The sequence below is a fragment of the Puntigrus tetrazona genome, chromosome 6, assembly GCF_018831695.1.
Source record: "Puntigrus tetrazona isolate hp1 chromosome 6, ASM1883169v1, whole genome shotgun sequence".
NCBI lineage: Eukaryota > Metazoa > Chordata > Actinopteri > Cypriniformes > Cyprinidae > Puntigrus > Puntigrus tetrazona.
In genome coordinates this window covers 23,955,279-23,978,322 of record NC_056704.1, presented here as the reverse complement: position 1 = coordinate 23,978,322, position 23,044 = coordinate 23,955,279, and the positions used below count along the sequence as shown (strand labels likewise).

The following is a 23,044-nucleotide window of genomic DNA, read 5'->3' as shown; positions in this document are numbered from 1 at the left end:
GTGTTATGCGCTGACCAACAGCGTGCTCTGTTAATTAGCAAGCAAACCACACAGTGCAAAGGACTGATCCCGAAAAGCCATCTGTTGTCATGCACGCTTTACTTTTGCTCAGAGAGAACATCATCTAGGGGTTTCAGCACAGACGCCCTCTTACAAAGCTGGCCACTAAAACACTCCCTCTTCAATATGGTACCTCAGAGGCCAGAGATAACATATGGTACAGACTCATCACCTGCAGCTTTTTAATCACTTTTGTATTAGATACGCAATGATATGCGAGAGCGACTGTAGTATAGTGATATGTCTAATGGCCTCCGGACCGGCACCGACAAACGTGTTTTTGCCTTTAAAATGGATTTGTTTCTATCTAAAAAACATGGTTTTGAATACGATGTCTCATTCATTTCCTGAACACTTTGATTAAGATAAAGACAAGCGGTTTTCTTTTGAACTTGTGAATGTCTGTGAACTATTTTTCTGTTATGACAGCACTCTCTAATAAGTATTTATGAGCAAGCTGTGAAGACGAACGAACGAACAGTTCAGCTGAGGAAAGGAAAGCTAATCGGATAAACCTTTGAAGGTTTATAGGAGATAAAATCGACGCCCTTCAGAATGCTAATAGTGTTTTTTCGCAACGCTAAATCAAGTATAAATGTAATTATTGTCTTCACTGGTGCAATATAACACAAATCGGTTTGCAATACGCTGTAATATTATGATCCAATATTGTTGTATCGTGGGACATTCAGTAAATAAGTAGAAGGGTGAATTTCACAAAGCACATCAAGATCATAAACAACGAACCAAACAAAACAAACATCAAAAGGAAAAACTGTAGTGGAACAATAACGAATATATTTATGATGCAACAAATCCTGAAAATATGCTTAATTTATTCATAGAGAATTTTTTTGAGACTTTGCAATTGTTATCTGTTATCCTGTTAAAAGTAAACTTATTAAAATGTATTTTATTTTATTTTATGTTTCAAAAAGTTGGATATCGTGTGGGCCTACGCATAGCTACATAATAAACAAATGTTTATTTAGTTATGAGAATGCCCAAACTATATATATATATATATATATATATATATATATATATATATATATATATATATATTGTTTTGGTATATTATCAGTCAGAGCCAAAATGAAAAGAACGCAACAATATGTAGGATGTTTTGTTGGCATGAAAGTGGTGTAATATCCCCCACAAACCAGTATAAACATGTTGGTTCTGAAATATAATATAAATAAAGACATGGTCTATTTTAGCTTTCAGTTCAGATTTCGGTCCTGTCCAGTCTCTTCAAAGAAGTGAATCTTAAATCAGTTGTGCAGACCTTACAGGCAGCTTCCTCTTATTACTTCAGTTTTGATGTCTTGGTGTGACTTAATTTCAGCTCCAGAGGAAGAGGCACATAGGAAATGACATTGTGGCTATTGTGTTCCAAGAAGAAAACACACCATTTGTACCAGATATGATTGCATCAAATTTCCTCCACGCTTATGTAGTGGTTCAAGTGGAGAACGCCTGCACCGAGAACGTCCTCTATAAGGTAATTAACCTTAAAAAATAACCTCAAGCCCATGGATTTATGAATATGAATATGTATATATATTTATGAATATGTATTTCTAATAGGAATGCATGATACATCATTGACTGTTTTCTTCTCTACACATTGGTGTTTTCCAATATAGTAAACAACTTTTAAAATATATCCGTCACAATTCCTTTGATATTGCAGGTATCTGTGACAGCAAGAGATGATGTGCCTTTCTTTGGACCAGCCCTCCCAGACCCAGCTGTCTTTAAAAAGGTACCTCTTTTCAGCTTATATTCATGTAATGTGACTAGTTTCACATAAAATCTTTCCCCTTGAACTGGATTCCACTGGGGAGTTGGAACAGCTGTTTTTACAAAATCCTGCACATCCTTTAACCACTGATGTAGATTTATGAAATATTTGGCTTATTAATTATTCTTTCAGATACCAGTGGGTGTAAACAAGTACTTTTAGTTCAGCCTTATTTTTTTTAAACACTTTCTCGCTTCATTTAAAAGTATGGTTGTGACTGGGCAGTGTCTGATTTGCTTTTTATTTTTTTTTGTAAATTAATTGGTAAAGCCTTTTTTTATAAAATGTTAAAAGTGATATGAATAAATATAGGTTTTTTTTAATCAGTTTAAACAATTTCACTGCTAGTTTGTTGGCAAGGAGTACTTTTGCTGAAAACCTCAGGCCATCCAAGATGTAGATGAGTTTGTTTCTTCATGGGAACAGATTTGGATAAATTTTGCATCACACCATTTGCTCACCAATGGATCCTCTGCGGTAAATGGGTACCACTGGAACTAGTGTCCAAATATTTGATAAAAGCGCTTTACAAGTCATTAACTGATGGACTTAGGTTATATTAGTATGGATTATTGTGATGTTTTAATCAGCTTTCATTCTGACGGTACCCATTCACTTCAGAGAATCCACTGGCGAACAAGTGATGTAATGCTAAATTTCTCCAAATTTGTTTCTATGAAGAAACGTATATTTGCTTTTTAGGTAAGGTGTTGCTTTAATCATAAGTGGTACGACTACATTAATAAATAATTGAATTAATATGTAATTCACCTATAATTTTAACTAAAAAAAAGGAACTGTTCTCTGTATAAATCTAATTAAATCTGTGCATTGCATTTGTGCAGAGTCCAGAGTTTCATGAGTTCCTCTTGACCAAACTGATCAATGCTGAATATTCCTGCTATAAAGCAGAGAAGTTTGCCAAGCTGGAGGTGAGAAGGCCGTACATGTTTGTGTTTGCGCTTATATTTGCGTGGGAGAATCTGCATGCATACTGCTGTACATTAAAAGTCTTTGTTCTCCAGGAGAGGACGCGTTCTGCTCTCTTGGAGACTTTGTACGAGGAGCTGCACATGAACAGCCAGTCCATGATGGGACTGGGAGGGGACGATGACAAACTGGAGAATGGAGGAGGAGGAAGCAGTGGCTTCTTTGAGTCGTTTAAGGTAACATATTTGAATCTCTACAACTAGCAAAAAGGGTTTGTATGTGTTTATTTAATTACTGATGAAATGATCCTTGCGTATAACAGAAGAGTTCTAGTGAAGGGTAGAGATGATATTAAAATAGTTGCATTCCATATTGTAGTATATTAAAATTAGTGTGATATTGAAGGATGATTTATGCAGTATATACAAAAAAAAAAAAAAAAAAAAAAAATATATATATATATATATATATATATATATATATATATATATATATATATATATATATATATATATATATATATATATATGCTGATTTAAATGTTTTTGTTAATGTTTTTGTCAGTTTTGTTATGTCAGTTATGCTTACCAAGGCTGCATTTATATCATTTATTATATATATATATATATATATATTTCTTTACATATTGAAATTATTTTATACTTCTGACTGTATACAACCTGGGCTATTAGTATGTAGTATGCTAGTCAAATCATACACACTTTCTTTGTCCTTTAGCCCTCATATAAACATTTGTAGTGCCCTCTAGTGTTGCGTTGCAGTAATCCGATACATTGTTTTCCTCTTTCCAGCGAGTAATCCGCAATAGAAGTCAGTCTATGGATGCCATGGGCCTCAGTAACAAGAAACCCCACACCGTCTCCACCAGCCACAGCGGAAGCTTTACACACAACCCCCCAGACACCCCCAAAACACCCGGCATTGTGAGTATGAACGCCCTTGTAAAGGTCAGCAAACCTCATAATGTTAAAAAGACACAATGACATGGCAGGAAATAAACGCACGCTGTCACAAGAACCCCCAGAACAGTGTGGAGGCTTTAGTTTGTGCCAGTCTCCATGCCCTCTGACCCCTCAGCCCGGCGGAGTCGCAGCTGGCATGCGTCGTGCCCTGTGAGCGGGTTTGACCTTTGAGCGCTTGTGTCATCATGACACATCTGTGAGGCTTGCACTGATTCTAGAAAAGGTCTTCTCCTGCCGTTTCTGATCTTCATCATTTCACCATTACAAAAGAAATGTGTAATCAGCTCTTATGATCTGTTTGGATGGTGGTCTGTGGAACAGATGGGGCTCTCCACAAGTGACCGTCCCGTCTCTATTGCTATGACAACGGGTGGAACAGCAATAACTGAGAGAGCCTCTCATGATAGACTGACATAACAGCCTATTAGCCATACTAATGTACTAACGTGTCTGCAACAACTGTCCCAGAAAACCAGATAATTATCAAATGTGTGTGGAAAACTACAAACTTGCAGACAGCTTTGATAAAAGCTTTGATATTTTTTCCATCTGGCCCTGTTTTCAGTGTCATCTAGGCTGCACTGCTTTATGCACAAATCTGGAGGGCTTCTCCATTTTTTGCTTTGTACTTGGCTGACATAATTATCTGACTTCTTTTGTTTGATCATAAATCTACAATCACTCTAAAGATTGATAGTAGACACAGCAAGTTGATTTACACTAAGCATTTCATACATATGGGTCGTTTAAAGTGCTTTATTTAGGCAGAATAATAATAACAAGCAGATGTAAAGGTCAAGGAAAAGTCAATGAAAATTGTTAAAATTAAAAATAAGAAAGAAAGAAGGTGCATATTATGTAGTGGCTAATCAAAATGTGACCCAAATGTGATTTCTCCGCAGTCCTTGATTATTCCTGGAAAGAGCCCAACCCGTAAAAAATCTGGTCCGTTCAGTTCCAGGAGGAGCAGCGCCATTGGGATTGAGAATATACAAGAAGTTCAGGAGAGAAGGTAAAAAAAAAAAAAACAGGCAGGGTTTTTTTGTTAGAAGTTGAAGCCATTTTATGAGTTGAGGGCAAAAAACTGGGATATTAATTCAATAATACATAAAAACATTCATACGAACGTTGACTTGAAAAGACTTTTCCTATGATGATTTATTTTGCAATATTTTTGTATGTCTTTGAAAAATGTCAAGGTGGATATTCGGTCTTAACAAAGAAAAAAAGGCAAGAAATTTAGTTTAGCGTGATTGATGAGTTGTTAGGAGTCATTTTTCTTTTCATGTGGGTAGAAAACCATTAAGGATATATAACAAAGATTATTATCTAGTGTGTATTAAGTGCGTACTGACAAATAAGCATCTTTTTATGTCAGGTTTGTTAAATCTGAACAATGCAGTTCTGAAAGACAAATTAAATGAGTTGATTCAAATGAATCATTCCAGCAGTCGAGAGGTGTCCCCTAGTCCACAGAGGACGTCTGACTCTGGACACACCACTCAGGACCTCAGATTCGACAACTCGTCCAGTCAGAGCTCACCTGAGATGCAGATCACTAAGATTGGGTGAGCACCAGTAAAAACACTTACCAGACTTTCCATGCATTTTCCATACAATCTGATCTTTCCTGGAAAGGCGTCTATGATCAGGTGAAGTATAATTGTGTTTTATGGGAAAAGTCTCTTATGCTCGCCAAGTCTGCATTTATTTGATCATTTATTTTGATGCAGCGAAAACAGTAATATAGAGACATATTATTTAATATAGCAGTTTTCCATGTTAATGTGTTTTAAAATATAATTTATTGCTGTGAAATTTCAGCAGTGTTACTCTAGTCTTTAGTGTTATGTGATCCTTTAGAAACCATATTGTTACGCTGACTTTTTTGGAACCTTGTACAATTTGATAATTGTTATTTTTATTTATTATCTACATATGTAAAATCCTCCAAGTTTAATAAAATGTTGACGCGTAGTAAGCAAATAGCCTAACCTGAGGTCGTAAGTGGCTAGTTCAAAAGGAAATGGGCCGCTCCTTGTTAGCTTCAGACTTTTTTATTACCCTCTACATAAAACCACTCCCAACAGCAAATAATAGATATTTGGTGTATCATATTTCAGTTCAAACATTACTAGTTTGACAATGAGTCATTAGTAATACAACTACTTTGAACTTCTGTGAATGTTTGGAGTAATTACACCTTCAATCAATAAACATAACTATGGCTAGTGCTATCATAACGCAGTCCATTATCATTATGCAACAGAAAAATACAGCCCAAGCATTCTTTTAATCACATGGACAGAGCACGATGATTCCAGGTGCAAAGGTCAATAAGTTTTTGCTTTTAATGTGCATACAGCAATTAAAAACTGAATCAAATATACTTCAACCAGCTTTAAAAATATGCATCTAAATCTTATAATAACCACATGTATTTAATTATGGTTATTTAACATGTTTCAATGAAAAATTACACATTTAGTTACCCTCAGCCCTTTATAGATGTTGGTAAGATTTGGAGAAGCTTTCAATGAATTCATATTTGTAGGTGGACAGTTTTAATCTTTCAGGTTTATTTGACCTCATATATATGCACGTGTTTGTAGGTCGGCCCTGTGCTGTCGAGCTCCCTCAATCCCAGAGTCTCAGGATCTGTCTCGCTCCTCGTCCAATGCCAGTAGCTTCACCAGCGTGGTGGAGGAGAACGAGCAGGAACATGAAGCGACAGAGGACTACGACACAGGACTGGTGCGGTCACATACACCCATGACTCATAATCGATTAATACGTGACTCAAATTTGGCTTAAAAGATAGCTCCACGTTATCACTGGTAAAAAATGTATTCACACAAACTGACAGGCACCTGTATTTAAACGCCCATGCTGTTCGCAGGCAAATGCGCCCAGGTGTATTGGAATTTGCATTTAATTGTCTGAACAGAAGTATTAACACCTATATTATTTGGCAGGGCTGACTGGTTTTGTTGTTTGCATGTGTTTTTCATTTTTCTGGAACGCAGGAGAGTCTGTCTTCAGCCGGTACGCCTCACAAACGAGATTCGTTTACGTACAGCGGCGTGTGGTTGGAAGAAGGCCCTGGTACTACTAGTCAGAGCAGTTCACACGGTGAGACGGAACCGTTCACCTCCCAACCACCCAAACAAATATCTATTATATCAAAAGGATTACGTAATGATTATTTGGCTGTTCGATTTATGCTGCATTGAGGAGGCCAGAAACATGTCTCGCTTTAATGTATTTAATGACAAATAATATGCAGTTTAATCGTCTTAAGCCTGTATTAGACAATATTTGCTTGTTTTGCAACCCTGTAGCTTCACCGTTAGCGTTAGCATCCCTGTAGGCATGTGTGTGTATCATACAGTATTTTGTGTCATAAAGACTACATTGTAATAAAAAGCGTTTTTCCTTGTTTCTTGCCAAAATACCTAGAAAGTCAAAATTATGTTTTGCTTAAAACAAGCAAAATAATCTCACTTCAAACAGAAAGCAAGATCATTTTGCTTACCCCGACTGTTTCTAGCAACAAAAAAAAAGCTAAAAACGAGACTATAATTTTCATACTTGTCCTTGATTTTAAGATATTTTGGCTCAAAAACAAGACCGTTAAGGAAACAAGGATGACAGTGCTATTTTAGTACATATTATATTTCATTTTAATCTGTCAGTTTAGGAAATCCTGTTTTGTCATTTTCATTATTGTAAGATACTTTCATTTAACTTGCTTTAGTTATTTTAGTGCTTCCACTTAAATCAGAAATGATCAACAAGTCTATATTAACTCAGTTAACAGTTTTTAGTTTAAGATGGTAGTAATAGAGGCCGTATTTGACACGTTATGGTAATGTCTAGCCTCATCACCGCAGTACAGACTTTTAACAGTCATCTGTTTCACTACAGGTCCCTTTCGACAGCAATCTGAACCTCGGCCAAAAACAGAGAGACAACACTCGGTAATTACTGTGCTCACATCAAGAACATGCTAGTCATAAAAATGTCATCTATATAGTCTTACAGGCAGAGCCGAATAAACATGGGTGGAAGATGAGAATAAACCTTGAATAATGTTACATTATCTGCTATTTACAGTCATAGCATCACCATTCCTGGCAGTATAATTGCTCTTGAATCAGTTTTCGTGTCTGTTTTGTCCTACACAGAACTGCTAGCTGTCCTGTAGGCTGTAGATGACTTCATGGATGTCCATCAACAGGTTAGGAACAGCAAAAAATTATGTTTTGATATATTTATTAGGCTTTTACGGCTCTGGTTAATTGTGTATATTATATTATAGATCCGATTTGATTCGATTTATTCAATGACTCCCAAATGATTCGTTTAACAATGAATTTTTCCAAACCCCTCCGGTGATTGGTCTGTTTCAGTTAAAGTGCCCATATTATAAGTTATAAAAAGGTTCACATTTTGGTTTTGGGAGTCTCAAACACGCATGCAAGGTCAAAAAACACACCTTTTCTAATAATATACATTTCTTTTTACCTTTTTTGTTGAATGACTCCCAAACAATTCATTCAACGATTCGTTTTTCCAAACCCCTCCAGTGAAAGTGTTTGTGAGCTGTTAACGCCCCAAAAGCGGCACCTAATGAATTAGCATTTTCATTCAGAACCAAGTTTTGACGTCAGCATGAAACGGCTCGGGACTCATTTTAAAAACAACTCATTTCAGCGATTCAGCTGACTGTTTCATTTGAGAGCCAATAACTTTCTACACGGTGCACTTTCAGATTTAATGCTTGTTTTCATTCACTTAGAGCTGCGTCACACACACCAAAATCCATAATAGGGTCACCTTTAATTTTTGATTAGTTATGTGCGTTGCTAAGAACTTCATTTGGAGAAATTTAATGGGGATTTTCTCAATATTTAGATTTTTTTGCACCCTCGGATTCCAGATTTTCAAATGGTTATCTGGTCCAAACGTCGTCCTGTCCTAACAAACCATGCATTAAAGGAATATGAAAGAAAGGAAAATGAAAATTACGGCATATTTTACTCACCCCCAAGTGGATAAGCTATTCTTTTAATGGAAAGCTTATTTATTATATTTTAGATGATGAAAAAATGACCCTTACGACTGTTTTTTGGGTCCAGGATCTCTCACACACACAATATAAACATCTAATTCTCATTAATCATTACAAATTTTGTCTCATTTTCAGCATTTTCATAAGCAGCCCCCTGCAGCGGACTTCCTGCAGGGACACGGACGTGAAGGGAAGTGAACTGCTAGCTCCAGCCTGGAGGCGTACAGTCGGCCAAGTGCGCATCAGAGCATCAGCGCGCTCTTGTAAGGACTCGACCCCTTTATCTTCTATCATGTGGCTGTTTGTCTGCAGGCAAAATAGCAAACTTGCCTGGCCAGTGTTGAAGGCTGGTACAAGTCCAGAAGAACAGAGAAGAGCTGCCAGCAGCCGACGAATCACGCATGAGTATGGCCTTATCATAGGCCTCTTTCTTTCTTTCTTTCTTTCTTTCAAAAGTGGCCCTCATTGTGTAGGTTTGGGTTTTGTTTCTATTTATTTATTTATTGAGTAGATCTTCTAGTAACGGGGGGCTGTAAGCTGTCACAAGCTTCCGGGCATCTTTCAGAATAACAAATAAGGTTCAACCTAAACCCATCATGCTTTAAATACACGTGAACCCGCAAAGCACTGTAACACACATCTATGTTGCCTTTCGTGTCATGATGTGATGATGTTGAAAATGAATATACAGTGGGTAAATGTTAAATGTTGTTCTTCAGTGTGGTTCTCTATCTCCTGGCATCAAGCACCCGAGACATTTCCGGTCCTGTCCAATAAAAGAAGCGTAGGCATAATAATTTAAGATAAAACGAATAAACCAGGTGCGAGACGCTGTGTACTTTTTCAATATTATTTATTAAGTTTATGCTGATCAACATATTTCGTACGGCCACAGCCGTTTGTGGTGAAACTGACACGCGTGTAAACTGTACACTAATGTAGTAGCCTCATGTTTGTAGTTTCATGTTTAAAGCTAGCAGTGCAGATTAAATCCAAGTCAGACATATTGAAGTCCCGAAGACTTTTTTGTTGTTATGTTAATGACAGTTGAGCAATATGAATGTAAAACTGCAGACACGTATATGGATTATGAAAAACACTAGGTCAGAATATATTCATCCGATGCTTTTTGTTCGATAGCAGATGTTGGGCATTTTGTTTCGTTTTCAAGCACAAGTGCATGTTTTTTTTGTGATCGCGGGCAAATAAATGCCCATTTTAGATCATATAATCAAATTTTTAGTTTTTAAACGTAACACTACGGTGTTAATGCTTTCACGTTCATCTCAGCTACAGCCTGACTTTTTTTGTTTTTAGCCATATTTTAGCAACTATCCTAAGCTGTGACTTTAAAACGAAAAACTAAATATCGACTCTAATCGAAATAAATAGTTACAATTTTTAGCAAAAACATTCGTCACTTTTACAACTCCTTAAAATACTATGGTATTTTCTGTATGATGCATATTTTAAAGAATACTATGGTATTACTATCATAGAAGAAAGCTGGCATTATCACAATTTCATGTTCAAAAACATGAAAATATGCTTTTTTTATAAGACTAATATCCCAGCTTCTTGTTTGAAGAGGTAAATTAGATCTTTTTTTTTTCATATAAATAATGCTGTTATGCTGTGACGCTTATAAAACAGTTTATGGAAAAGTGAAAATATTTTTGGCTGCCTGAATCCATACTTTCTCTGCGTCAGAGTCCTAAGTCTCTGCTGATTGGTCGGATTGTACATAATGCGTTTGCACATGCTAGAGACATTAAGCACAAACTCATTCCGAACAAACACCGACCGCTTTCTGCAAGTGATTGTGTTCTCCTTTATAAGTGCTTATTATGCTACTTTTATGAAATGTTTCACTGTAAATAAAGCGTTTTCTCCTTTTTTGTAATAAAACAAAACAAAGTGTGTTTAATAAAGATCAGAGGGGTTCATGGAATGTTTTTTTTTATTTCTGCATCGTACATCATTATGGAAAAATGCACACCCAAAACAATCACCAATTATAAAATTCAATTCTCAGTCACTATTAGTAAGGCAACACAGAATGAACATTCATAGTTAGGAAAACCCAGTAAACACTTTTTTTGTTGTTGCTGCTATTAGAAAAGACACCATTTCTCTAAAGCCGTTTAACATTATTCTGAACCATTTAAAAACATTATAATTATTAGCCCTTAATTCTCCTAGAAACCCTGAAAAAGCACCACCGCACCCTAAAGGAAAATCTATATTAGTAAAAAACACTAAAATTGACTACTAAAAATTGTATTTGCTCATGTTGTTTCATAAGCTCTCAAAATCTTAATGTGTGGATGCAACAAGAGTTACATTTCTGTGTGTTTCTTATGGAAATGTGTTACATGAATAATGACAATTAATTTTTAGGGTAATTTCTCATTCTGTTCTGGAGCTTGACAGCACTTTGTGATTGTATGGAAAAGTGCTTTTCGGGCAACATCAGGGTGAGTGCGTTTTTGTAGATGAATTATCAAATAGGTTTTTTGCACTGTGCATTGTTTATTGCTAGAATAAACAAATTTTGAAGTAATAGGCACTTGACTGGTCTAGTCTCTCTCTCACAGCTCTAGGTTCCACCATTTGAAAGAAGAAGGCTCTCGAAGAACATTGGAACCGCAGTGAACTTCGCCCAGCAGTTTGTGGTACGGGGCAAAGTCATCAATGAAGGTACATTTGAGGCCCAGAGGCTCCAGAAGAGAACACACCTCTGTCTCAAGAGCGCACCTGCCATTCACCGTCGGCCCAAAGGGTTTCGGGACACCCAGCTGATCCCCCAACACAATCATGTTTACCTGAGGGTACATACAGGAAATGCATTAAACTAAAATAATGTCATGGGAAAACGTATAATTGGCTTTTTATGCATGATTGTAGAATATTAATGGGTATTTGGTATGATAGGTTAATGATTCTTTATGTTATGCCCCTTTTTTTAAGATTGATAAATATGCAAATTTGTATATTCTAATGATTTCTGAAGGATTGTGTGACGAATGAGTAATGACGCTAAAAATTTAGCTTTGCATCAGGAATAAATTACGTTTTAAAAATTGTGTTATTTACAATATTACTGTATTTCAGAACAAATGCAGAAGAAGACAGAGTGTTTTGACTGGTCGATTTTTTTTAGTAAAATAAAATAAATAAAATAGTTCAAATGTGAGTGGATGTTCAGGGAGTACTGTACCATGTCAGGATAGTAAGCTACAGCCCTGGAGCAGTTTTTCTCCTCTAAAACCTTAAACAGGATGGGCAAATCAATGATGTCCTCATCATCCAACCCCAGCTCTTTCTTCAGCACAACCCTGTTCCAGTCAATACAGTTCTGAGTGAAAGATTACAAGATGTCAGCGTTATTCTTCTCCTTTTAAAAAGACACATCTACCAAATATTGTCCGTTTCACTGACCTGCACGTATCTGTTTTCATCCTGTAGCTTTTTGTTGCTCAGGAGTTTATTCACAGAGATGGCCTCCGGCAAACCTGTTCAGATAAAGACATTGGCTAGAATATGGACCATATTTAAAAACAACAACAACAACAACAAAAAAACAGGAAATTAGCGTTTACCTGAAAACATTTCTGCTTCTCCGTGTCCTTTCTTTTGTAAGCCTTTGAAAACTTTGTATCCAGCGTCAGGGCTAGCCAGCAGCAATCGGAATTTCTGAACAAAGCATTCCAGTTAGCATTTTGGGTATTTAAAAAAAAACAGCCTATTTTAACAATAAAGTACATATAAAAATGTGTTTTTTTAATTAAATAAATGCAGCCTTAGTGAGCATAAGAGATTACTTTCAAAGACTAAATCACAACTTCTAGTGATTTACCTTTCGGTCAGGGGCTGGAACAAAGGTCATGAACTCGTCCACATGACCCACATATAGCCAATCAGAGTACAACGCTATTGGCTCTTGAACCTTCTGTGCCCACAGGAACTCCTGTACGACTTGGGTCATGTTTCGGCCATGTGTAGCACTTAAAATTTAACAAGTTATCTTGGTCAATCTTCAGGTGTTCAATTGATTAGCGCATATCATCAAGTTTGGAATGGCAAAGTCAGCTAAATAATGACGGTGTTCTTTTTTTTTTTAACAGTGACACTCACGTAGGGAACGCCACTCCAATGATGATCCTGCCAAGTGGGTAACTCTTCCCGTTCACTGTGACCGGTGGACTAACCTCCAGGTTACCGAAGGAGTCCAGACTGCTCACCTCCCCATTCGAAGCGTCCCGTGTCACGTACCCAAAATCCGGCCCCTGTGACACAATGTTTTAGCGTTTCTGTGCATCTTTAGAATAGTACGCTCTCGTTAATTGGATTTCAGTGCTGGTTTGGAATAACGTGTCGAGAAAATTGGTGAGTTTCGGGTGAATTTTTCTTTGAGCATTTAACCGTCTCACTAACCAGAATGGACTCGATGGGGAAATCCTGAAGAGCTCCATCACGAGGAGAGTCCAGTACAACAGGGAAATGATGATGGGGAGCGTCAATGTAGCCAAACTCTATCTCATCCTGTGGTGAGACAAGAAATTACTCATCTCATATGATAGTCATCTGACAAGCTTGTCTAGTTCACGATACATCATCGTATGACGACTTGATAGTGTAGGCAGCTCGGAAATTTCTTTATCATACTGTCAAACCATTTTTTTTTTCATTTCTTAACTGGCATATACACATAATAGTTTTATGATTTGGGTTTCATTTATTTGATAACTTGATTTGATTTTCCCATTTCTCAATATAAAATGTTGTAAACTGTTGCTGAATATTTTTGAACACTTGTTTTTCAAGTTCTTTGATGAACATAAGGTCCAAAAGTGCATTTATTTTAATTAAAATCTTTTGGCCGACATTTGTTTCGATTTTGTTCAATTTAATGCATCCTTACTGCGTAAAAGTATTCTTTACAAATATTCACTTTTGTATTGGCCGATCAAATTTGCCTCTGATTTTGCTGACCTGCATCCAGCGGTCCCCCCGGTTCATGTACTCAAAACAGATATTCAGTTTGTAGCCAGACTTCTCCACCAAGTTCTTTATGCTCTTCAGAAAGGAGTAGTTATTGTTTGTGCTGCCAGAAAGACAAAAGTAAATCTTTAAAGCCTGTGACTTATAAGAGGGAGTAGCAAAAAAACACTTGGAAATATCTCTTATCTATTTCTGGAAAATGGCAATTATTTGTTATTATGATATATGAAGGGTTAAAGAAAGCTTGGACTGAATCACCTGCACACATACACCTCCAGGGGTTTGAGGGTGTTTGGGGTCATGATCCAGGGAGAAACATGAAATACCACTGTATCTGTGAAGATGGGCGTTTCTGGGAAACCCTTCAAGAAAATAATTAGTATTTAGCGGTTATTAGAGAATTATATTACCCCTCCCTCCAAAACACTTGCTTTATTCATTTTAGTCCTTTTATGGAAGAGTGTTAGATGGTAACTTTTATTACAAGACTGGAGTAGTTCCTGCACTTAAGTAGAACAAAAAAAGTTTGATGTCTTCTAGGTTGTGTGAGAAAACATTGAGTCGTCTCTTTCGCTAACCTTGCCACAGGGCTCCAGTAGACTGAGGTTGATGGAGATGAGCCCATTAAAGTCTTTATCAGGGAAGCGAAGACCCTCTACAAAGAACTGCAGTTCGGTTTTGCCTCCCAGATACGGCACTTCCTGTGCCAGCGCGTCCGGTCCCACCACCATTATATAGTCTTTCAGGAACAAGTTCAAGAGTTTGTGCTCTGGTACAAGAAAGAGGAGCTATTAAGTACTCGTGTTCCCTTATAATGTATCGGTTTTTGTTTCCGTCTATTTAAGTTAATTGCAAAATGCACAAAATTTCACAGTATACGTTTTCCACAGATAATTAAAAAAAAATACTAGATTTTCACACAGTAATTATATGCATGCTGGTTTTCAGTGGAACGCACATAAATAAATTAAACAAAAAAAAAAAAAGTTCATAGTAAACACTACACAAGCCCCAAAAAGCATTGTTCTATTTTATATTTAAATATTTTTATTGTATATTATATAAAATATCATATGATTCACTCACTCATCGTGTCTTTTTTGGCATTGGTTCGAGGTCTAAAGACTCTCACGCTCCCTGAAGTGGTCTTTGAGATGTGCATGGTCAGTTTATAGCCTTCAGGAAGTTCAGCGGGACCGTTGGTACGCAGGATCATCTTGGACATGTCCTGTAAATCTGCCATCAAAAAAAAATATACACGCTTTTATATCAATTCTCACTTACTTTCCGCAACGTGGCATTCAAAGAGTAGAGTCACGTGATAACTAAGCTAACAATTGCGTTCTATGGATATTTATCACTACTGAATAAACCAGTTTGATTTCAATTATAAAAAATTTCCACTGGACTTGCAATGCATTATGGTCAAACGGGATTAATAATGAATGAATAATAAGGAAGCATTTTGCGTGTATACTTTGTTTGAAAAAGCTGTTTAAGCACACAACACACCTGGCTTTGGTACAAAGTCTATTTACACTGCGGATAAACTTTAATGCCTCCCATATCTGACACCAGGCCTGCCCGGACTCACCTGACACTTTATCGATCGTATCATTCTCACTGTCCACCGACTTTTTGTATGTGGTCTCCGAGTCACAGTTGACCAGCAGAACTGCACCGTGGCCATTAGGACCCCACTTCCACGATCCCTAGAGCCAAAATTCAACTCCATCAAACATTCTTCAAATAAACCCTTCAATATCTACAGTAGCAGTATGCTGTTAAAACAGAAGATGAGACGTTCAAGGATGTTCAAAAAACACTGGACATGTTATGGATGTCAAAAAAAGGTCATTGCATTTTATTTCTCAATTCAGGTTTATTTTATAACTTTGTTTCTCAGAATTCTGATGGAAAGGTTGACAAACTAAGAATTTGAACTGAGATTCCAAGTTCAGTTTTTCCCCCTCCCAATTCCAAATACATATCTCACACGTATGAGTTTTTTTGAATTCTCGCAATTCTGGGATATATTTTATAATACAGATAAAAAAAAATGTATTCTGTTTTTTTTTTCTTTAATCTGAGTTAAAACAATCCTAGGTTTAAATCTCAGAAATACAAGTTATATCTTGAATTCTGCCTTTTTTCATGGAAATTAGTTTTTACTTTAAATTCTGGGTTTGATATATATATATATATATATATATATATATATATATATATAGATAGATATATATATATATATATATATATATATATATATATATATAGATAGATATAGATAGATATATATAGATATATATATATATATATATAGATATATATATATATATATATAGATAGATATCTATCTAGATATCTAATGTATCTTCTCAGAATTTTGATATCTCTCTATTCTGAAAAATTCAAGATATTGCTCTTCCATTGACTTTGATTGCACTGACAAAAATTAAAGACAAATGGAAAAAAAAATGATATCTCTTTCTTTGTGTTACAGTTAAAACGGGTTGACTGTAATCAGAGTTGTCAGAGCAGGAAACCATTTCTTTAATATGCAGACTTCGCATTGCCTTCAGTACTAGATGTCTATCATCTCCAAGACTTCTAGTTCACCTAAATTAATCAAACATTTCATTTTATCAGGCCTTTTAGCACCATCTCCAAACCTGCTGTGATAATCCCAAATTAAATCTCCTCAATAAATGATGATACCAAACAGATCGCAACGCTACAAGCAAACAAAGCTCACCTTGTTTGGATTGTTTTTCTCAACAACGCCATCTCGGTCAGCATCTACGTCCAGAGATATCTCTGCAACAGAACGGAAACAACATGAGGCTTGCCTGTTCCTTCAGTCCCACCAGTATGAGGCTGTTTATAGTTACAACACGGATACAGTTTGCATAAACATTATTCATAAACACAGGCGTAGCCTATGCCTCAAAATAAACACGTCCGAGACGTACCAACAGCTGTTAGATGCAACACGGCGTCCCCCAACGACTCGCTTTTCTCTCCGTAGTACCTCACAGATAGCTGAAACGGAGCAGATAAAAACAAGCATAAGCTGGATTATTGCACCAAATATTGTGCAATTCTTGTGGGGGTTTTTTTTATTACTAAAGTGGTTCATTACTGTACTGCTCAATATACAGCTAGACAGTGTTTTGAAAGTAATGTGAGATCACACCTTAGTTTCCTGCATAGACTAGCACTAGGGTTAACCACAGCGCGTGCATCAGGCAAACAAGACAGACAAGGCCAGCAGTTTCCTCTTTCTTTATTCCTTTCAGTTCTGTTTGACGTTAATTTCTAAAAGACTATTATCTGCTTTAGCGCAAAGACTGGGCCTACGATCTAAAAAACATACTCAAATGGCAGAAAACTCCCCTATCATATGCGCTAGTCTAAGCTTTCTGGCTCCGTTTCAAACATTTTATCACATTGAAATCTATTCCACAGAATTTTCCGCCAAGCACGGAAATGTTCCACAGATTATATTGAAATGTAGGTTCTGTTTAACTTACCTTCGAAGCTTTTTAGGTGTATATGACTTTCTGCTTTCAGACCAATCGAGGTCTGACTTATGTTAAAAATGGTCCTGGTACATCTAAGATCTAACGTTATCATTGGAGTTGGTGAGGGTTTCCATTTAACAGTCCAAAACCCGTTAAATAAAGTGTGAGCAAACGTGATAAAATGTTCCTTGTATGGCGAAGTAAAACCAGTCTCCTCTTGGCTTTTATCGAAATCCTCCGACATTTTCGTGACTGGATTCTCTCTGAGCTCGTCACTAATCATGCAACCCAACACGAAAAGTATTTATGTTTTAAATATGCATATTTTTCCATAATAAGCCACGTGAGGGAGGTTTTATTATGGATGTGAGTACTTTATTTAACGTCTTCCGAAGTCTATACAGCAAACACCTGCTTGGAGGGGTCTGGACATTTTTAATATAACTCCGATTGGATTCGTCTGAATAAAGAAAGAAAGTCACATACACCTGGGACGCTTCGAAGGCAAGTGAAACATATTTAATCACTTTTTTGGTGAATTAACCCTTTAAATTGAAAGGTTTTTTTAAGATGTGCTGTAGATACCTTGCTGTCGTTTGCAGTCTCGCTGACGGCGTCCATGGTGACGAGGAGGACAGAGTTTGGGGTGAGGGGGTACAGGCCGCTCCTGTCCTTCGCTGGAGGAGTCACCTTGTGATTGACGTTTGGCCCGCATTTTATCGAGAACGATTTGGAAAACGGCGGGGCACACCTGTGGAAGAAATAAAATATAGGATACACACACATTCAGAATTTATCTATTCTTTTTGTAGGATATTAGAATACTATTTTGTAGAATACTTTTTAGAATGCTTTTGAGGAATACATTAAACGAATCAAAAGTGACTGTAAAGACATGCACGTTACAAAAGACGTCCATTAATGATGCTGAAAATTCAACTTTGCTATCAAAGGACACAAATTTGTTCGGTTTGGCATCACGCAGCTTTATGGTTAACCTCAAGGTTGTGAATCTACAATGCGGTTCTCGGAAACTGAACTTAATGCTGATGTTAAAAATAAACGATTTCCTCGAAGGGATGATATCATTATGACAATGAAAATGTTGGCCAAAGAGTTGACTCATAACCTGCGGACACTTTAAGACGATTAAGTAATATACTACCATCAAGTAAATATCCTGAGAATTAAAAAAAAAAAAAAAAAAAGACTAACTGTTAAACTGTGAGAAACATCATTTTTGGACATAAATTAAAAACAAATTATAATGACTTAAAATGGATTTCAATAAATAGTTCTAGCATGTCACACCACTGATGTCACTAACCCAAATGCCATAATTACTCCATTAGGATTATTAATAATACATATAGGATTCAATTCTATATTCTAAGCTGCTAGTCAGGATGACGTTGCAGGGGGGATTGCATATTTCGGTATGGACTATTATAATTAAATTATAAAGTATTTTGAAAACCTAAAGAAAGGAGCGATTAAGAGGTCCGGAAAGCTATCAAAGACAATAGTGGACAGTGGTATAAACAGAAGCATTGAGACAGAGCTCAGTGATGAATTTGAATAATGTTGCGGCACAAGCAGTGCATTCATCTGTCTTTGGAACTCCAAGGAGAACAATCCCCCTGAATTCTCACAGAAATACTCAGTAATGCAGAACAAACAGATCAATCACGACAGATACCGAAGCCTCTGTCGCCAGTGAATTGTTCAGAACCTTTACGAACAGAGCAATAAAATAATAGACCGTTTTAGCTATAAACTCGTATTACATCCATACCTTCTGTCAGTGTTGTATTACAGTTCTCAGTCTGTGTATACATGCATCATTTTTAGTTGTGTTTACTTTGACCGTTCCGTATGTTTGGGCTCCCAAAGTCAGTAATGATGTGCTTGTCAAAATAATAATAGTAATTTTGAAATGAATCCTTTTATTTTCCATTCAAATTCCTTGAAAATGTTCCTTTGTTCTAAACTAAACGTAGCGGTCAGACAGTAACGCGCTTTAACCCGTTGCTTCATTTCAAGCAGATACTAGTAACCGAGTTTCTGAGTAAAATTTGACTTTTTTTATATCATAATGTTGCCGACTGAGAGTTTTGGTAACCGTACACTCCTATTGTACGCAATGCGAGTGAATAGAGACTGCGTCGGTCACATGCTCTCTCTTTTTGTTCTCCACAGAAGAAAGAAATTCAAACGACAAAAGCGCGAGTAAATAATAAAGGGGATTTCGAGTGACCTGTCCCTTTAAATATGTCTCTCGCGCTATTAAAGTTTAATTCCCTTGCGTTCCGTTGAGCTGTTTACAAAAACAAAGACGCGTCAAGAGCGACTGTCCCTTTAAAATAAACAACCATTCATACGAGTCTATTCGTATAACGCATAGAAATAAATTCGCCCACCTGTTTAAATTGACCGTCAGCTCAGTTCCAAGCACATATGTCGTTCTTGTCGTTTTCTCCGTGTCAATTGCAAGTGATCGTTGAGACACCATGGTTTGCGAAGATGCGTCTTTCTTTTTAAAGTGACTTCAACGAGTTCCCTTTTAACCCTTTATGTGCTTGAGATGTCACCGTGCCAGAAAGCCCATTGGCTGACTGCACGCAGGTGGATATCCAGAGACACGGGAAGACTTTAGCAGTCTGGAAACGCCCACGTCTAGACTGACCGCTAGAGGGCGCTGTTACCACCAGCCCGTGAACTCGTCTGGCCAAGCATTGCACGGTGTTGCCTCAGGATAACAAGCCGTTTTCATTTGCAAGCGCATGATGCAAATAGAATTGTTGGTAAGATATGGTTTTGAATAAGCCAATAAAAAACAATTTAATGGTGATTTTAATATATTTTTTTCTTTGTGCACCCTGCACGTATTTTGCTCTGCCTGCAGACAAGCTATTCTTTTTAACTCATCCAAAATATAATTCAGCTTTGTTAGTGAGTAAACCTAATTTTATTACATTTAGAGTCATAAAAAATATTTATGGAGGATATGGGCTAAACGTTAAGCTTATTGGTTTGTTGTAGCAGCAACATTTAGTCTACCGTGTTCTTGTATTACTAGACTATATTCTACCAGTCTATACACAGTTAATACTGCAAACCTGTTTTTGTATTATCCATTATTACCCATAATCCTTTTTTTTCATCATGCTTTTGTTAGTTTGTATTTAGCATTTAAGTTGCACTATTATTTATTGTTTAACAGTACTGAACTTTGTTTATTTATTTATTTAAATAAATAAAACCTTTTTTAAAATAAAAATAAAAATATTACAAAATGTTCACATAATGCTTGCAAATAAAATCCATAAATAAAATACTCCTCTAATACTATGTTATAAATGGGTTCGATTTAATGCAAAGGTACCTTAATCAAACATTTTAAACACAGTTGGGTTCCTTTTCAATTCTTGCAAAGGAACTAAAGGTGCATTGTTGTCGAGAATGCTGCAGACATAACCACTCCCTCCGAGCGACCTTCATGTGCATTTGTTAGTCATTCAATTTAAAAAAGTATAAAAATGCACTTGATGCGTAGAGGTTAAAGCACAATGCGCATCTTTTGCATATGTGTAACAAAAACAGTTTCGATATTTTTTTTTCACTCTTCATTGTGGGCTTGGCTGCTACAGTACAGTTCCTCAATTCATGCGACATGCAATTTTTTAAGTACACAATGAAGGGAAGCAACAGATTACAATATTATCACATTACCTACCGGTCTAAAATCACCTTCAGTTCCGTACCAACGACATGCACAATTTGAGTGGGTACATTGATTTCCAGTCTGCAGGTCCTCTGAAACATGTTAGTCATGTCTGTCCCCTTCATTCTCTTTCTCAGGTTCTCAGGTAAGCTGACTGACTGCGTTTGCTCCTGCGACATATCCATTGCTAGAGACTTCCACGTCTACAGGTCTCAAATAACCCGTTTTTCCCCTGATAAATAGGGATGTATAGCGCAGTGGGAGAGAAAAGACATGTTCCCACCTGTCCAAAAACTCGCTCAAAGCCACATGTTCCTAGAAACCATTTAAAAGGAATGCTTACCAGAGTGGTTATTGACCAACAATGCCTAAAGAATTAGCTCAGTAAAAATGTTTTACAGAAATGTTTGGTGGGTAAGCACCATCAGATAGTATTACTGATGCATGTGAAATACTTAGTGTGTCTGTATAACAGATCTGAAGGCATATTCACCTTTTTCTATGAAAACATGTGAATTTAAATGCTTTCAAGTAAGCATTATATCTGCTCTAACAAAAATTATTTTTGATATCACACAGTACCGCATCCTAATGATTATTTTTTCTTTTTTTATCTGTCTGTCAAATGTGAAAAACTAATTTATTTAAGATCAAATGCTTATACTGCAAATGGCAATATTCATATCATATAATGTGTCCATTGCATTCCATTCTTTGTTAATTATTAGATGATTAATAGGTTTTATTGGACTTTATATGCTATATACTTTTACCAAGACATCCATTTATATATATATATATATATATATATATATATATATATATATATATATATATATATATATATATAGAGAGAGAGAGAGATATATATATATATATATATATATATATATATATATATATATATATATATATATATATATATATATATATATATATGAGAGAGAGAGAGCACTATATATATGCTTTCACCACATAACCATACCAAATATGGTATGACAATTATTTATTGCGTAACCCAACTGAAACCCATACTTCAGCTAAAAGTTTCTTTTGTCATTTTTTCCACGTAAATTTTATTCTTTTTTTAAATGGTTGCATTTATTTGTTGACCATAGTCATTACAGTAAATAGCATAATGTGTCATGCAGTATAATGCAATAGCTGTAATAATCTAAATATAATATAAAGTCCATAACTAAAACAAATATATATGTCATATAGATCCGAGATCTTTTTGTTGTTATATCAGTGGGCACAAAATATTACTGGTGTCAACATGCTGGCCTAGTTTAAAAATATCTAATCTCACTATAGTGTCTAATTTATACTTTGAGCTGCATCGAGAGTGTAGTCAGAGAACTGGCCCTTAGCACATACATATGAGTTAGATCATTTCAGTCGTACACATCAAGAAGAGTCACATTTCAATTATGTTGCTGTTGGAACCACCATTAGAAAGCAAATAATCACATGCACTGTTTATGTGTTTAGAGAAAAATAATATTACATTTTAAAATTGAAAGATGAATGACAAAACTGTGCAGTCAAATTTTTACTACAAAAAAATAATTATATATATATATATATATATATATATATATATATATATATATATATATATATATATATATATATATATATATGTGTGTGTGTGTGTGTGTGTGTGTGTGTGTGTAAATTCGTAATGAACTCAAAATATGATTTAAATTTACATTATTTCTAAGTGCGAAGTAGAGTTTGGGGTGAATGTTTTGAGCAGTAGGCAAGGCCATAGTATGGAAAATATTAATTAATTTCTTTATTATTAAACAAAGAATTCTTTGAAAAAATGTTTGGGTAAAACGCTAACCATTTTGCCTTGGCCTTAGTAACAAAATTGTTGCTAGTAATGAAAAAGTTTCTCAAAACTAATACATTTATCATCCAAAATACTAA

The 23,044-nt window shown here is 36.0% G+C and overlaps 2 protein-coding genes across 10 annotated transcripts in view; one reads left to right on the top strand and one right to left on the bottom strand.

The window, feature by feature from the left end:
• Positions 1-10,802, top strand: part of rap1gapb (RAP1 GTPase activating protein b) — a 70,799-nt gene extending 59,997 nt beyond the window's left edge. For 6 of the 8 annotated variants that reach the window (XM_043241437.1, XM_043241432.1, XM_043241431.1 and 3 more), the window contains 12 exons: positions 1,409-1,564; positions 1,757-1,828; positions 2,713-2,799; positions 2,893-3,033; positions 3,610-3,741; positions 4,683-4,792; positions 5,229-5,348; positions 6,393-6,534; positions 6,807-6,912; positions 7,708-7,760; positions 7,968-8,020; positions 8,990-10,802. In XM_043241437.1, the coding sequence (XP_043097372.1) occupies positions 1,409-1,564; positions 1,757-1,828; positions 2,713-2,799; positions 2,893-3,033; positions 3,610-3,741; positions 4,683-4,792; positions 5,229-5,348; positions 6,393-6,534; positions 6,807-6,912; positions 7,708-7,760; positions 7,968-7,976 (1,128 nt within the window). In that variant the 3' untranslated portion in view covers positions 7,977-8,020; positions 8,990-10,802. The remainder of the gene's footprint in view (positions 1-1,408; positions 1,565-1,756; positions 1,829-2,712; positions 2,800-2,892; positions 3,034-3,609; positions 3,742-4,682; positions 4,793-5,228; positions 5,349-6,392; positions 6,535-6,806; positions 6,913-7,707; positions 7,761-7,967; positions 8,021-8,989) is intronic. The other 2 variants (XM_043241434.1, XM_043241436.1) reach the window with 1 other exon arrangement.
• Positions 10,797-21,328, bottom strand: padi2 (peptidyl arginine deiminase, type II). 2 transcript variants are annotated; one of them, XM_043241439.1, is made up of 16 exons: positions 21,119-21,328; positions 17,968-18,133; positions 16,831-16,900; positions 16,614-16,675; positions 15,453-15,570; positions 14,945-15,094; positions 14,437-14,627; positions 14,117-14,220; positions 13,850-13,961; positions 13,292-13,399; positions 12,992-13,143; positions 12,714-12,861; positions 12,457-12,550; positions 12,296-12,369; positions 12,075-12,212; positions 10,797-11,679 (listed from the first exon to the last, which is right to left on the bottom strand). In XM_043241439.1, exons 1-16 carry the CDS (start codon positions 21,289-21,291, stop codon positions 11,446-11,448), a joined length of 2,094 nt encoding a protein of 697 aa, XP_043097374.1. In that variant the 5' UTR covers positions 21,292-21,328; the 3' UTR covers positions 10,797-11,445. The 2 variants fall into 2 exon arrangements, with proteins under 2 accessions (XP_043097374.1, XP_043097375.1); XM_043241440.1 differs by lacking the exon at positions 21,119-21,328 and adding an exon at positions 19,803-20,036.
• Between the last annotated feature and the right edge of the window lie 1,716 nt (positions 21,329-23,044).